This window comes from Thermothelomyces thermophilus, chromosome 4 (assembly GCF_000226095.1).
Source record: "Thermothelomyces thermophilus ATCC 42464 chromosome 4, complete sequence".
Classification (NCBI taxonomy): domain Eukaryota; kingdom Fungi; phylum Ascomycota; class Sordariomycetes; order Sordariales; family Chaetomiaceae; genus Thermothelomyces; species Thermothelomyces thermophilus.
Genome location: NC_016475.1, coordinates 1,403,200 through 1,416,978, shown reverse-complemented (window position 1 = coordinate 1,416,978; position 13,779 = coordinate 1,403,200). Strand labels below are relative to the sequence as shown.

Below are 13,779 nucleotides of genomic sequence, written 5' to 3'. Positions count from 1 at the left end.
ACCGAGTCGGCCTGGTGACAGCCAAACCCCGACGCTCTCTCCTATGTGGCTTATATGGCTGTGAAGTTGTCGATAAGAGTCGAGGGCGGTTTGGACTTGCAGGGCTCCGTATTGTTCCTCCCGGTATTGTTAATTAGAGAATCCTGTACGGACCCGTACTGTCGGGGAAATGTAACATGCATCATCTCTCGACTGTGGTATGTATGGCAAGCCATGCCATAGTATATACACCCGCAGAAGGCTTTACAATCATCTGATTTAGGCATTTCTGGGGTAATTGTACTCGGTCTCTAGTGTTAGTGCATTGCAATGAGGTATGCTGCTTGCTTGTAGTAATGTAGGTATATTTAGGGGTACTTTAATGGTTATGATCATAACAAGGAGACAGACTACTATCAAACCCAACCTAGACCAACGGGAAAAACAAAGGAAACAGAGGTCTAAGAGCCAACAAAGGAAAACAAAGGAAACAGGTCTAAGAGCCAACAGCGACAATTTCAAGCACTCTCACAGCGTCCTAAGCCAACCCCTTGAGCAACTCGCTCTTCTCGACCAGGAGGGCGCCAAAGTCGTCGAGCGAGGGCGACTGGAGGATGTCGAAGATGGAGACCTTGGCCTTGAGGCAGCCGACGAGCCAGTTGCGCAACTCGACGGCGACGAGCGAGTCGACGCCGTAGCCGGACAGGGGGCGGCCGCCGTCGATCTCGTCACGGCCGAGGTTGAAGATGGCGGCCGTCCTGGCGGCGACGGCGTCGACGACCAGGGGCGCCGCCTCGGCCCTGCTGATGCTGCCGTCCGCGGCCGCCCTAAGCAGCTCCGCGACGCCGTCCTTGCCGCCGCCGCCCGACCCCGACGCCGCAGCCCCCCCTGCGGCGTCGTCGTCCGCCCCCGCCACCGCCCGCTTCGTCGCCAGCCGCAGCGTGCCGAACCGCCGGTCCGCCTTGGTCACGGACCCGTCGGGGATGCTCGCGTAGGTCGACAGGCCGACGACGACCTGGCTGTCGGCGGCGGAGGCGCGCAGCGGGTCGCGGATGGCGGCCTCGACCAGGTCCATGACCAGGTCGATGCCCGCGGGCGACAGGCCGACCTTCCGGATGCGCCGCACGACCTCCTGCTGGGCCTCCTCGTCGCCCTGCTGGGCCATCCACCCGACGCCCTCGATGGCGGTCAGGTCGAGGGTGACGGCGGGCAGGCCGCGGACGGCGCGGTGGCGGGCCAGGGCGTCCTGGAACGTGTTCCCGGCCGCGTAGTGGGCCTGGGACGGGTGGCCGGGGACGCCGACGGCGGAGGACAGCTGGACGAAGAAGTCGAGGTCGGGCGGCGGCAGCAGCAGGGCGTGGGCGTTGGAGCTGCCGTCGACCTTGACGCGGATGCCGGACCGCCAGAGGGCGTACGACATGTGGTCGAGGACCGAGTTCCGCAGCACCATGGCCGCGTTGACGACGCCCCGGATCGGGGGCAGGCCGCCGCCGCCGGCGGAGGAGGAGGCGGCCCACGCGAGGAGGTCGGCGAAGGCGCGCGCGTCGGTCACGTCGCACGACCGGATCGCCAGCTTGCACCCGTCCGCCTCCGCCATGGCCTTCATGGAGGGCACGTCCGGGCTCGCCTCGGCGCCGCGCGAGACGATCAGCACGTTCCTGGCCCCCTTCTCCATCATCCAGGCGGCGATGTGCTGGCCGATGCCGCCCATGCCGCCGATGACGAGATAGGTCGCGTCGTCGCGGTTCAGATTCAGGGGGGGGAGATCGGAGGTATCCTTTTTTTGGTCCTTTCTGTTAGCCGCTATGTCCCGCGATAGTTTAACCAACATCATTAAATATGTGTAAAACTCACCCGAGCTTGCAGGACGGGATAGGCTCTCGGCACGAACACGCCCGAGTCCTTCTTGACCGAGTACTCCCAGTCGTGGTCGGGATAGGCAGACGCGAAGCCCTTCTCGAAGGTCCGCTCGAACACCTCGACGATGTAGTCGATCTTGTCGGCCGTCCAGGGGTTGGGGTTGTCGTCGCCGTTGGCGTCGGCGGTCCGCGGAAGGTCAAAGTCGAGGTGGGCGATCCGCTTGCCGGCGTCCTCCTGCCGCAGCACGCGCAGCAGGCCGTTGGTGGCGCCGACCAGCGGCTCGTCGGCGTCCACGAGGCCGCCGCTGCTGAGCCAGAGGATCAGCTGGGCGTCGAGCAGGAAGGCCTTCAGCTTCTCGAACGAGGCCTCGTCCAGCCGGGCCGTGAAGGGCGCCCGCAGCTCGGGCGTGAAGATGTACGCCGTCTCCGGCGAGACCTCGAGCTCGTCCAGGTTCTCGACCGCAACAACCGACGACCCGCCGGTCCTGGCCCGGATCGCCTCGCTCAGCTGCTCCGTCCACGACTCGGGAGGAGGCGCCCGGCCGGCGTACACGATGGAGACGGAGGACGGGTACGACGGGGCGGCGGCCCCCTTGCTGGCCAGGATAATGCTGATGGAAGCGTCGTCGGAGTCGTCGGCGCCACCAACCGGGAACCGCGGGGCGGTGAAGCCGGTCTCGCGCAAGATCTCTTCCCACTCCCGCGCCGAGAGGGTCGGGCTCTTGCCGCCGGGCAGGACGCGGAAGACGAGCTCGCGCTCGACCGGGTCCCGCGTCGTCTCGACCAGGAGGAGGGTGCCGCCCGGCTTGAGCAGCTTGTTGACGTTGCGGAGGGCGTCGCGGCGGACCGCCTTGTCGTGGAGGGCCTGCGAGGCCACGACGAGGTCGTAGCTGGCCGCGGCGAACCCTTGCTCCTCGGGGTCCGCCCCGATGTCGAGCTCCTTGAAGGTCAGGAGGTCGCTCCAGGGGGCGAGCTTCTTAGCCGCCTCGTCGAAGAAGAGCTGCTGCTGCTGCGAGCTGCTGCCGCTGTTGTTGTTGTTGTTGTTGTTGTTATTATTGCTGTTGTTGTTGCTGTTGTCGGTGAAGTCGTAGTGCCCGAGCACCGACCTCGCGCCGTCCGCGCCGTGGCGGGCTCCGAACGCCTCGAGCACGGCCTTGGAGACGACGCCGGAGCCGGCGCCGATCTCGAGCACGGTGGCGCCGGGGCGGTCGATGGCCAGCTGCTCGGCGACCCTGGCGATCTGCTTGAGCGTCGTGCCCTCGAGCGTCGGGTGGCCGACGTAGTACCGGCTCAGCAGGTTGTCGGCGTTGACGAGCTCGGCGACGGCCCGGTCGTCGACCTCGCCGCGGAGGATCCGGGGCAGCTTCTCGCCTACGCGGACCAGGAGCCTGCCGGCGGGGACGGGCTTGGCGTTGAGGTCGTCGATCAGCAGCTGCTTGGTTCCGCTGCTGGTGCGCGCCCAGGTGTCGCTCCGCGGGCCGAGCTCGCCCCTGGCCGCCGTCGCCACGACGCCCTTCATCCACCCGAACAGGTCCCGGTACTTGGGGCTCAGGCGGTCGGGTGTCTTCTCGATCTCCCGCACGGCGTCGTGGATGAGGTGGAAGGCCACGCGCGGCGCCTTGCGCTCAAAGTCGGCCTGCTTGTCGTCCGGCCGGAAGACCAGGGGTTGTTGTTGTTGTTGTTGTTGTTGTTGTTGCTGCGCGGAGGTGGCCGGCCTGGCCGGGACGACGGGGAACGTGAGGTCGGGCTCCCACTGCAGTTTCGAGATGATGCCGGGCTGCTGCTGCTGGGCGTCCGAGTCGTCGCCCCCCTCGCGGGGGATGGCCTGGGCGTAGAAGTGGTCGACAAGCAGCGAAACGCGACCGCCCGTGCCGCTTCCGTTGCCGCCGTTGGTGTTGGTGACGGCGATGGTGGCGTCGAACCCCCTGGTGTCGGCGCTGTGGACCTGCGAGAAGCAGTCGATGTCCTGGCCGCCCCTGCGGTGGAGGTCGCGGCGGATGGTGATGCCCTTGATCCTGCGCGGCACGACGGTGAAGGCGTCGCGGATCTTGCGCGGCAGGCCGTTGTAGGCGGCGATGAAGATGCCGTCGAGCGTGGTCGGGTGGATCACGTAGTCGTGCGCCTCCTCGACGACCGGCTTGAGCGTGATGGACGTCAGCGCCTTGTCGCGCGCCGTCTTGATGCTGTTGATCGGCCGGAACACGGGGCCGTGGTACATGCTCATCCTGCGCAGGTCCGCCCACAGGGACTCCGGCTCGACGTCGGCCCGCCTGGCGCCCGGGTGGAAGAAGCTGTCCGGGCTGACGGTCGGCAGTGGGGAGTACTCCTCGGTATCGGCCCGGATGAAGCCCGTGCAGTTGACGGTCCAGGTGTTGGAGAGGGTCAGGGACGAGACCCGGAACTCGTACCAGTCGTCCTTCTCGGTCGGCCGCAGGTTGAACTGGACCTCGACGCCCGCGCTCGAGTCCGGGATGGTCAGGGCGTTGAGGACCTCGATGTCGCGGAGCCGGAAGCCCGTGATGCCGTCGTCGTCGTCGTTGTCTCCCACCGACCCCGGGCCGCCGGCGCCGGCGCCGAGGTGCTGCCTGACCGCCTCCACGGCCATGGCGACGTAGCCGGCGCCCGGGAGGACGACGTAGCCCTGGATCTGGTGGTCCACCAGCCACGAGGAGCCGTTCTGGCGGAGGAAGTTGCGCCACGTCGGCGCCAGCCCGTTGTCGCCGGGGAGCAGGCTCCCCAGGAGCTCGTGGGGTTTGTGCTTCCTGGACCGGATCTCGCGGTTGACGCGCGACTCGGTCCAGTAGCGCGTCGTGTGGTTCCACGCGTACTTGGGCAGGTCGTACACGAGGGCCGGCTCGGCGCCCAGGGGGTCGTTAACGGCCGACAGGTCGACCGGGTAGCCCTGCTCCAGGAGGCCGACGGCCAGGTTCTGCATCGTCTCGACGGCGTCGACGTTGCGCGAGAGCGTCGACACGTACGGGAGCTCGGTCGTTCCGCGTCTCTTGAGGATCTGCCGGATCGGCCCGGCGAGCGTGCCGTGCGCTCCGATCTCGACGACCACGTCGACCTGGACCGTCCCGTCCTCGCCGAAGCACATCTTGTCGAACGCCTCGCTGAACAGGACCGGGCTGGTCAGGTTGCGGACAAAGTACTCGGGCCCGAGCGCCTCCGAGTCGGTGACGATGTCGCCCGTCACGGGCGACGCGTACCGGTACCGCCTCGTCCACCCCTCGTCCGGCCGGCTCCTGACCGTCTCGACGAGCCGGGCCGTGTACTCGTCCGCCAGGAGGCGCATGTGGTGCGAGTGGTACGCGAGCGGCACCTTGAGCTTCCTGGCGAAGAGCTCCTCCGCCCTGAGGCGGGCCTCGACCTCGTCGATGGCCTCGATGTCGCCCGAGATGGTGACGCTCTCGGGCGAGTTGACGCAGGCGACCACGACCCGGCCGCTCCTGGTGTCGGCGATGAACCTGGCCGCGTCTTCCCGGCTGACGCCGGCGGCCAGCATGCCTCCGCGGACGGCCGAGAGCTCCTTGCTGCGCGACGGGATCTGGCCGCGGTAGTAGCCCGCCCCCAGGGCCTCCTCGAAGGTGAGCACGCCGGCGGCGTACGCGGCCGCGATCTCGCCGCTCGAGTGGCTGCTGAAGGCGGACGGCCGGACGTCCCACGAGGCGAGCAGGTCGAGCAGGCAGAGCTGGAGCGCGATGGTGACGGGCTGGCTCAGGGCCATCTCGCCGACCCGGGTCGTCTTCGCGTCCCGGTTCAGCTCCTCGAGCAGGGACCAGTCGGCGCCGTAGCGGCCCCGGAGCACGGCGTCGGCGCGCCGGACCGCGTCGCCGAAGACGGGGTAGGCCGCGATCAGCTCGCGACCCATGGCGTGCCACTGCGCGCCCTGTCCGTTGAGGACGAACCCGAGCCGGGGCCGCTTGCCGCTCGTGACGTGCGCCGGCTGCGGCTTCGGCTTCGTCGACGGCTGCGAGAGGCGCTCGGCCAGCTCCGCCCGGGTGCGCGCCCGCACGGCCGCGAGCCAGCGGAACCGGGTCCGGCCCTCGTCCAGCGTCCGCGCGATCCCGCCGAGCGTGCTGTCGTCCGGCAGCTCCCGGACGTAGGCGGCAAGGTTGGCCATCAGCCCGCTGGTGGCCACCTGGTCCTTGCCGCTCACCAGGAAGATCCTGCTCTGCTCCGACTCGGCCGGCCCTTTTGGTGCTCTGGCACGCCGCTTCTCCTCGTACTCTCCGGGTGGCGCCTCGAGGATGACGTGGGCGTTGGCGCCGCCGTAGCCGAAGTTGTTGACCGAAGCACGGAGCGCCTTGTCCGCCGGCCAGGGGACGAGCGAGGTCGGCACCGCCAGGTTCCACTCCTCCAGGGGGATCTCGGGATTGGGCGTCTGGTAGTTGATGTTGGGCGGGATCACCCGGTGCTTCAGGGCGAAGAGGGTTTTGATGATGGCCGCCAGACCGCTGACGGCCTCGGTATGCCCGACGTTGGTCTTGACCGATCCCACGTACACGGGGTCCCCGGGCTTGCGAGCTCGGCCAAAGGTCCTGGCCAGCGCGGTCGCCTCGGCCAGATCGCCGGCGCGCGTGCCCGTCATGTGTGCCTCTACGTAGCCGGTGTCGGCCAGGTCGAGGCCGGCGCGGCCGTAGCACTTTTCGATCAGCTTGATCTGGGACTCGACCGACGGCGACGTGATGGTCTTGGTCAGGCCGTCCTGGTTCAGGCCCGTCTCGCGGATGACGCCGTACACCTGGTCGCCGTCCCGCAACGCCGCCCGCAGGGGCTTCAGGATCAGGGCGGCAACACCCTCTCCCCGGCCGTATCCCTGCGCTCGGGCGTCCCAGGCGTAGCACTTGCCGTCCGCGCCGACCATGCCCAGGGTCGACATGGCAATGTACATATCCGGGTTCAGGATGACGCCGGTGCCGCCGACGACGGCCATGTCCGACTCTCCGGCCAAGAGGCTGTGGCAGGCTTGGTGCAGCGCCACGAGTCCCGAAGAGCAGCCGGTGTCGATGGTCATGCTCGCGCCCTGCAGGTCGAAGAAGTGCGAGATCCGGTTCGACATCATGGCCATGCCGTTTCCCGTCAGGAACGCCGCCGGGAGCACTTCGGGATCCCGAGTCTGCAGCTCGTGGTAATCCTTGCCGTACACGCCCGTGTAGACCGAAGTCTCGGAACCGGCGACCTTGTCGAGGGGAATGCAGGCTAATTAACGTACACAAGGGAATGATCATGTTAGCGGGCGGCTCCGAATTTTAACATTTACACCAGTCTCTGGGTCTCTGGAGAGAGAGAGAGAGAGATGATGATGATCAACTTACCATCTTCCCACGCTTCGTACACGGATTCCATCAGCAGGCGAAGTTGAGGATCCATGGCCTACATTGGATATTTGTTAGTGAGCCCCTTTTTGCTTGGCCCTGTCCTGTCTCGTTGGCAGGGGAGCCGAGACTCGGCGGTCACTTACACCGGCCGCATCCGCCGACAGATTGAAGAAGCCTGCGTCGAAGAGTCCGATATCCCCGGGAAAGAAGTACCCTCCCCTAGCATGGTTCTGTGCAGATGGATTGCATTGATTAGCAAAAAGGCAAAAAAGCTCCCGAATTATAAAGTACGTACCCTGCCCGGCCTGTCTTTGTCCGGGTGGTAGAAAGAGTCGACATCGAACCGATCTTTCGGGATTGGCGACCATGCGCTCTTCCCATCCCTAACCATGTCCCAAAGCTTGGAAGGACTGCTGGCAGACCCTCCAAACTTGGCGCTCATGCCGATGATGGCGATGGGCTCCCGCGGCCGAGGGCGCCCTGCGGCGTGACCGTTAATGCCATTTGCGGTGGTGTGAGAGGCAGAGCCGTTGGGAAGGTTGTGGTCGGCAGTCATTTTTTTTCTTTCTTCTTTTTTTTTTTTTTCGGGTTGTGACTTAGAAGGAGTCTCGATCTCCTGCCTCTGGGAACGGGAGCAACGATGGTGATGCCCAGCACTCTTAAGAGCTCAAGCGAGGCAGACAATCTGGGAATGGGAACAGAGGAGCAGCAACGAGGATGGTCCGTCAAAGCGGAACAAGCAAGCCCAGGAGGAGGACTTCTTCATTAGATATTGACATCATCGAGAATACCTGCCTAATTACATGTTGCCATCGTCGCGGTCTTTCCCAGTAATTCGAATTAGGCCGTTAGCGTATACGGTATCATTGCTTATCCCGTTGATTGGCCCACGCCGCTGGTTCTGACACTGGAAAGACCGAGTTTACTGTGTCCTTGCACACTCCGCCTACTCGGCCATGGGTGACGCACTCTGTCGCCGCCGCGAGCCTGCAGGTCGGAGAGATGGATGACAAAGGCACCAAGTTAGGTACCTTGCGCTGCGGCAACCATGACAGACTGCGTGCGGTCAGCTCCATCTGTGGGGTAACGAGGTGAGATTTGCAAAGTGTTTGTACGGACTACTATGTAGCGCGTGCCGGAGTTATGCGGAGTAACAGGGATGTTGAGAAGGGGGGGGAGGCGGGGGCGGAGTTAACTCTGATTATTAGCATTAGTTAGACACAACCAATCCCGGACTCGCATTTGACACGGAGATACCGCGACACAGGCGAAGAAAGAGTAGGCTCCCAGCAAGTCGGAAACCCCAAGACTCTGCAGAGTCTGCTTACCTTCCTCGGTACCTTACCGTGACCGCAGGGACTCGGGCCGCGTATGCAACATAACGTGGTCGCCGTTGGCATGGGGAAAGGATGATGTCGTCCACGGAAGCCTGGCTATTTAGCTATGTTGGGGGTCGTTGAAGTGTCAAAAACAATCTTAAGAGCGTGAGGATGGATCAGTCCCAACCCTAATGAATACGCGAGCGTCCTGCCCCAGTCAGCACACACCCCAGACCCCCTACCCTAGGTACCTATTACCTATTACCTATTAATTTACCCCCCGTCTCGATGGCTCCTCCACGAGTGACCAAGGTCCCCTTGACCCCGATCGATCACCTCCACCGGCCCAACTACATCAAGATCTGCTACTGGTTCCCGCTCCAACCGGATGTCGACCCCAAGGACGTCTACAACTACCTCGGCCAGGGCCTGCGCAAGATGTTCTCGCGCATGCCGTGGCTGGGCGGGAAGGTCTACCTGCAGGAGCCGAACACGCCCGGCTGGCGACCGGGACAGCGCGAGATCCGCTACGAGCCCTGGGACGCCGAAGGGCCGGTCCCGCACCAGCTGGTCTACAAGGAGCTGGACACGGAGCTGACGTACGCCGACTGGAAGAACGAGGGGTTCCCGCCCGAGGCCTTCCCGGACGAGGAGCTCCTGGACGTGCCGGTGGAGGGCGACATGGAGGCGGGCTGCGACATCTTCGTCGCCCAGACGAGCTTCATCCCCGGCGGCGTCATCCTCTGCATGTCGACCTGCCACGCCGCCGTCGACGGCACCGGCATGGTCATCGTCATGAAGGCCTGGGCCGACAACTGCCGGAGCCTGTACGACGCCTCCGCCTCGGCCGAGCAGGACGACTTCCCGCCCGAGACGTACGACCGCGCCCTGCCGGACAGGCTCTGGGAGGAGGAGGCCGGCGCGCCCGTGCCGGAGAACCCGGACGACTGGACCAGGGGCCTCGTCGGCCTCGAGGGGCCCCAGACGGCCGCCGACGACCCGGCCAAGCTGGCGTACCGCGACCGCAAGGCCGTGCACCGGACCTTCTACATCCCCGCCGCCAAGCTGGCCGAGCTGCAGAAGATCTGCGACGAGCCGGGGGAGCCGGGGGAGTCGGGCGCCGCCGCCCTCTCGACCAGCGACGTCATCACGGCCCTCATGTGGCGCGCCCACCTGCGCGCGCGCGCCGCCGTCGCCCGCGAGGGCGAGCCCCTGCCCGAGCAGACCGTCCTCGAGGGCGCCGTCAACGGGCGGCTCGACTTCTCGGCCTCGCTGCCGCCGCTCTACCTCGGCAACCTGACCTTCTACAACCAGGCGGTCCTGCCGACCGCCGACGTGCTGGACCCGGCCGTGCCGCTCGCGCGCCTGGCCCGCGCCGTCCGCAAGGGCGCCGCCCGCGCCAACGCCGCCAGCCTGAACCAGGCCTACGGCCTGCTCAAGACGGCGCCGTCCTTCGGCCTGGTCCGCCCCCGCTTCCGCCGCGTGCACGGCTTCGACCTGCTCATCTCCAACCTGCTGGCCTTCCCCGTCGACGACATCCTCTTCGGCGCCAGGTTCTTTGCGAACTCGGGCAGGGCCGAGGCCCTCAGGGCATACCTGGGCAAGTTCGGCCGCCACGCCCGCTGCTCGCTCGTCTTGCCCAAGAGGCCGGCCGGCGTCGAGATCTCCATGAACCTGTTCGAGGACGAGATGGAGCACTTGGAGAGGGACGAGGCGTGGACAAAGTACTGCATGCCTCTTTGATGGTTATTAGACTTGACGTTTTTTTTTTTTTTTTTTTGGGGGGGGGGGAGGGGTTTGTTTTTCCTGCTGGATAGCGTAGGAAGGAAATGTAACGTGGTCCATGCTAGTTAACTTCTTCCCAGTATCATCAGTGCAGCTCTAGGACAAATACCCCTAAAAAAATAACAAAATACAAGTCTTGTCGCGTTCGAATTTCAGCTCTTTCCTATCTACAGGCCTTTTAAGCTAGTTAACTATCTGGATGAAAAAGAATACTCTGTACACAATTTACCGACTTTACCCGTGGTTGCAAGTGGAGATATCTACTCTCAAGTAGGTAGAAACTAGCGAGTTGACCGACGGCCAAGTCAAGGTAATTCGTGCCGAGCCTTCAGTGTATGTACATACGCTGCGGAGTATACTGTGAAGTATATCACTCAAGTACGTCCGTACATCCACTACACTAGTGTAGTGGAGCGTAGTCTGCAAGGCATACAGCCTTGTGGAGTAGTGTACCTGTAACATGGATTGTCCTTGTTCACCCAGACTCCGTCCCGTCCAGGGTTAACTTCAGGGGTTTGAGGGCTTACACAGTACGTGCGTACAGAGTAATTACATCAGACGCTAGTGTATTTCGAAAACACGTAGAAAGTGATTCTATCCAAGTCCTGTATCGTTTATTATGACTGGGTATGTGTGGGTATGTGTGTATGTGTGTGTGAAGATCCATGGTTCTGTTTCTTCGAAACAACGCCCAAAAAAAATCGGACTCTAATAATTCAACTCGTCGTCTCACTCCGCCATCGACAATCTCGATAACGATGGGTATCGAAATGCAAGTTAATAACTATCAACCTTCCAAACTCGAAAATACATCACTCCCATCTCCCGGATGCGACACGGTCCATCGTCCCCTTTGGGGTTTGAATCGAATTTGTCACGGGATCAGGATGGTGACGTCGCTGCCGACGCAACCAAGTAATAATGTGTGTGTGCACTGCAGGGATACACACCACTCAGGCGAACACTGTGCCAACCGTGTGTGTTATTCGATTCAAGCTTTACTCACGCCTTGTTCTGCACGTTCTTGCTCATCGCCCGAACCTTGTGGCCGTAGCGGTACAGCACGAAGGGCAGGGGCGCCATGACGGCCGCGACGGCACCGATCCAGGTGAGGGTCAAGTGCGGCCCGAGGTTCTCGTACATGGGCACCGAGGCGGGCAGGAGAGCGCCCGAGATGACGTAGCGGCTGAAGGTCATGAAGGAGAGGGCGGAGCCGGCGTACTGCAGGTAGACGAAGACGATGTAGATGTAGGTGGTGGTGAAGATGGTGACGAGCGAGTAGCCGAAGACGAAGACGCCGACGATGGGGGACCAGATGCTGATGCTCGGGTAGCACGTCCAGCCGATCCAGAAGAGCGAGACGGGCATGAGGACGGAGCCGCCCAGCATGGCGAAGTAGAGGCACACCTCGGGCGCCAGGGGCTGGCCCGCCTCGGCAGCCCTGGCCGCCGCCTTCTTGGTCCAGCCGTAGACGATGGGGATCAGCGGGATGGCCACGACGTCGCCGGCGAGCAGGGCGGTCCAGATGATGAAGGTGAGCGACTCGGAGATGCCGTACGTCTGGGCGAAGATGTACGGGAAGCCGTTCAGGAAGGTGAAGAGCACGATGTAGAGGATGATCAGGTAGAAGGAGAAGACCAGGATGATGGGCTCCGTGTACGTCATGGCGAAGGGCCGCAGGCAGTTGGTGAGCAGGCGCCGGCCCAGCGACCCGGCCGAGGCGTGGCCCGGGACCTGGTAGCGCGAATCGCCGGTGAGCGTGCGCAGGTGGTCCGCCCGCCACTCGAGCAGGGTCGGGCCGAAGGTCTCGGGCTGGAGGAAGAAGATGATGGCCATGACGGCGCCGGCGATGATGATGGAGATCCAGTCGGCCCACCGGAAGCCGATGTTGGGGAGATAGGCACCGATGATGGGCCCCAGGATGGGGCCGGCGTACGACGTCATGGTCACGAACGGGAGGCTGAAGGTGATCTCGAGCGGACCCCAGATGTCGGCGACGGTGCCGCCACCGACCGTGAGCGGCGCGGCGCCGAAGAAGCCGACCAGGAAGCGGAACACGATGGCGGCGCCATAGTTGGGCGCGAGTGCCTTGCCGACGCAGAAGAGGATGAAGACGGTCAGGGTGCTGAAGTAAACCCAGTTGCGTCCAAACGTCTCCGAGAAGGGCGCGGCAAACATGGACCCGACCCCGATACCAATCAGGTACATGCCTATGGGACATGCCGTTAGTTTTTAATAATTCTTCTTCTTTTCTTTTTCTTTCTTCCAGGCTCCCAAGAGGGAAGAGGAGGGGTCCCGCAAGGCGGTAAGCCATTACCTGTAGTCAGAGACCCAGCAATGGGCCCGACGCCATATTCCTCGTTGAACTGGGGGGCGACCGGGGCATCGATCGAGGACGGGATGCTGACGGCAATGGCAATCAGACACACCGCCGCCGTCGCCCACCACTTCTTGGCCGCACCCCAGTTCTGCGGATTTTCGGGGTCGCCGTCGGCCCAGCCGACCTGGTACACGGTGCCATCTTCGGAGAGCTCGACGCCGGGTATCAGGTTCGGCTTGCCGTTCGCCTCTCTCCCTGCCTCGAGGGATGAAGACTCATTCTTGCCGTTGTCTGTTGGTGCGGGCGAGCCGCTCTGGGGCTTGCTCAGCCTCGCAACATCTCGCTCGGCCGCCAGCCGAAGGCGGCGGTGCTGAAGGAAAGACTGCATAGGGGAAGGCCGCGGAAGGATCCGGCCGTTCAGGCTGTGGACGACTGAGGATCAAGTACCAGGTATGTTTTTTATTTTGGGGGGGGGGGGGGTCAACAAAAAGCCTCAAAAGTTGTCGAGCGACTTCCCCGGGCCAGAGAAACGAGCACGGCTGGTGGTGGTGTTTGAATAATTACACATGGCTGCGAAAAGTGTGAAGGCCGCTAGCGCGATGCGAATAAATATCAGCCTTGGCTTCTCTTACTATGTACATAATAGGACACGGTGATGAGTCTGCCTTTGTTGTACTAGGTTACTCCGTCGTTTGGTGCGGGCTTAGTCATGTCGGGAATGAAGCGAATCGCGGTTGGGAAGCTTGGAGCAACCATCGTTCCGCGACCGTGGCCCCAAGCAGTCACTCCGAACGAGAAAGCCTGACTCTGCTCGGAGCAGGGATGCACCGATTAGAAATTCGCACGAAAGTTGCTCCGTTCGCTTAGTAATATGTTGAGGCAGCAGGGGGTGAAGGGGGGGTGGGTTTGACGCATGCTCGAAGATCGGACAGATGTATGTACGGTCCGTACTCATACTACTCCGTAGTAGTAACGTGATTGGCAGGGGTCTCCTGGCAACTGCAGAGCAAAAGCCGGTTGCAGTGGACGTTGGCAGGGGTATCTGCGGTCATCTACGGTCATCTACGGATTACGAACTGCAGAATAGTGTAAAGGCGGTTGGAAAGGTTTCATTCACGGTGCATGCAAGATGCGAGATGCTACTGGCCCAAGCAGCCGCGGACATGAGAAGGAACTGAAGCTGCTCCTATCCCGTA

The 13,779-nt window shown here is 63.1% G+C and overlaps 3 protein-coding genes across 3 annotated transcripts; 1 reads left to right on the top strand and 2 right to left on the bottom strand.

Moving 5' to 3' along the window:
* Nucleotides 1–517: 517 nt before the first annotated feature.
* On the bottom strand, nt 518–7,715 carry MYCTH_108317 (polyketide synthase; the record flags this gene model as incomplete). Its single annotated transcript, XM_003663894.1, has 5 exons — nt 518–1,756; nt 1,834–7,040; nt 7,157–7,214; nt 7,303–7,389; nt 7,455–7,715. 5 exons carry the CDS (start codon nt 7,713–7,715, stop codon nt 518–520), a joined length of 6,852 nt encoding a protein of 2,283 aa, XP_003663942.1.
* A 1,075-nt stretch (nt 7,716–8,790) lies between these two features.
* MYCTH_11658 (transferase-like protein) lies at nt 8,791–10,206 on the top strand (the record flags this gene model as incomplete). The annotated part of the gene is made up of 1 exon (XM_003663893.1): nt 8,791–10,206. A coding segment is annotated over one exon (1,416 nt), but the record flags the coding sequence as incomplete, so codon positions are not given.
* A 1,059-nt stretch (nt 10,207–11,265) lies between these two features.
* MYCTH_82782 (general substrate transporter) lies at nt 11,266–13,114 on the bottom strand (the record flags this gene model as incomplete). The annotated part of the gene is made up of 2 exons (XM_003663892.1): nt 12,581–13,114; nt 11,266–12,473 (listed from the first exon to the last, which is right to left on the bottom strand). Exons 1-2 carry the CDS (start codon nt 12,969–12,971, stop codon nt 11,266–11,268), a joined length of 1,599 nt encoding a protein of 532 aa, XP_003663940.1. The 5' UTR covers nt 12,972–13,114.
* Between the last annotated feature and the right edge of the window lie 665 nt (nt 13,115–13,779).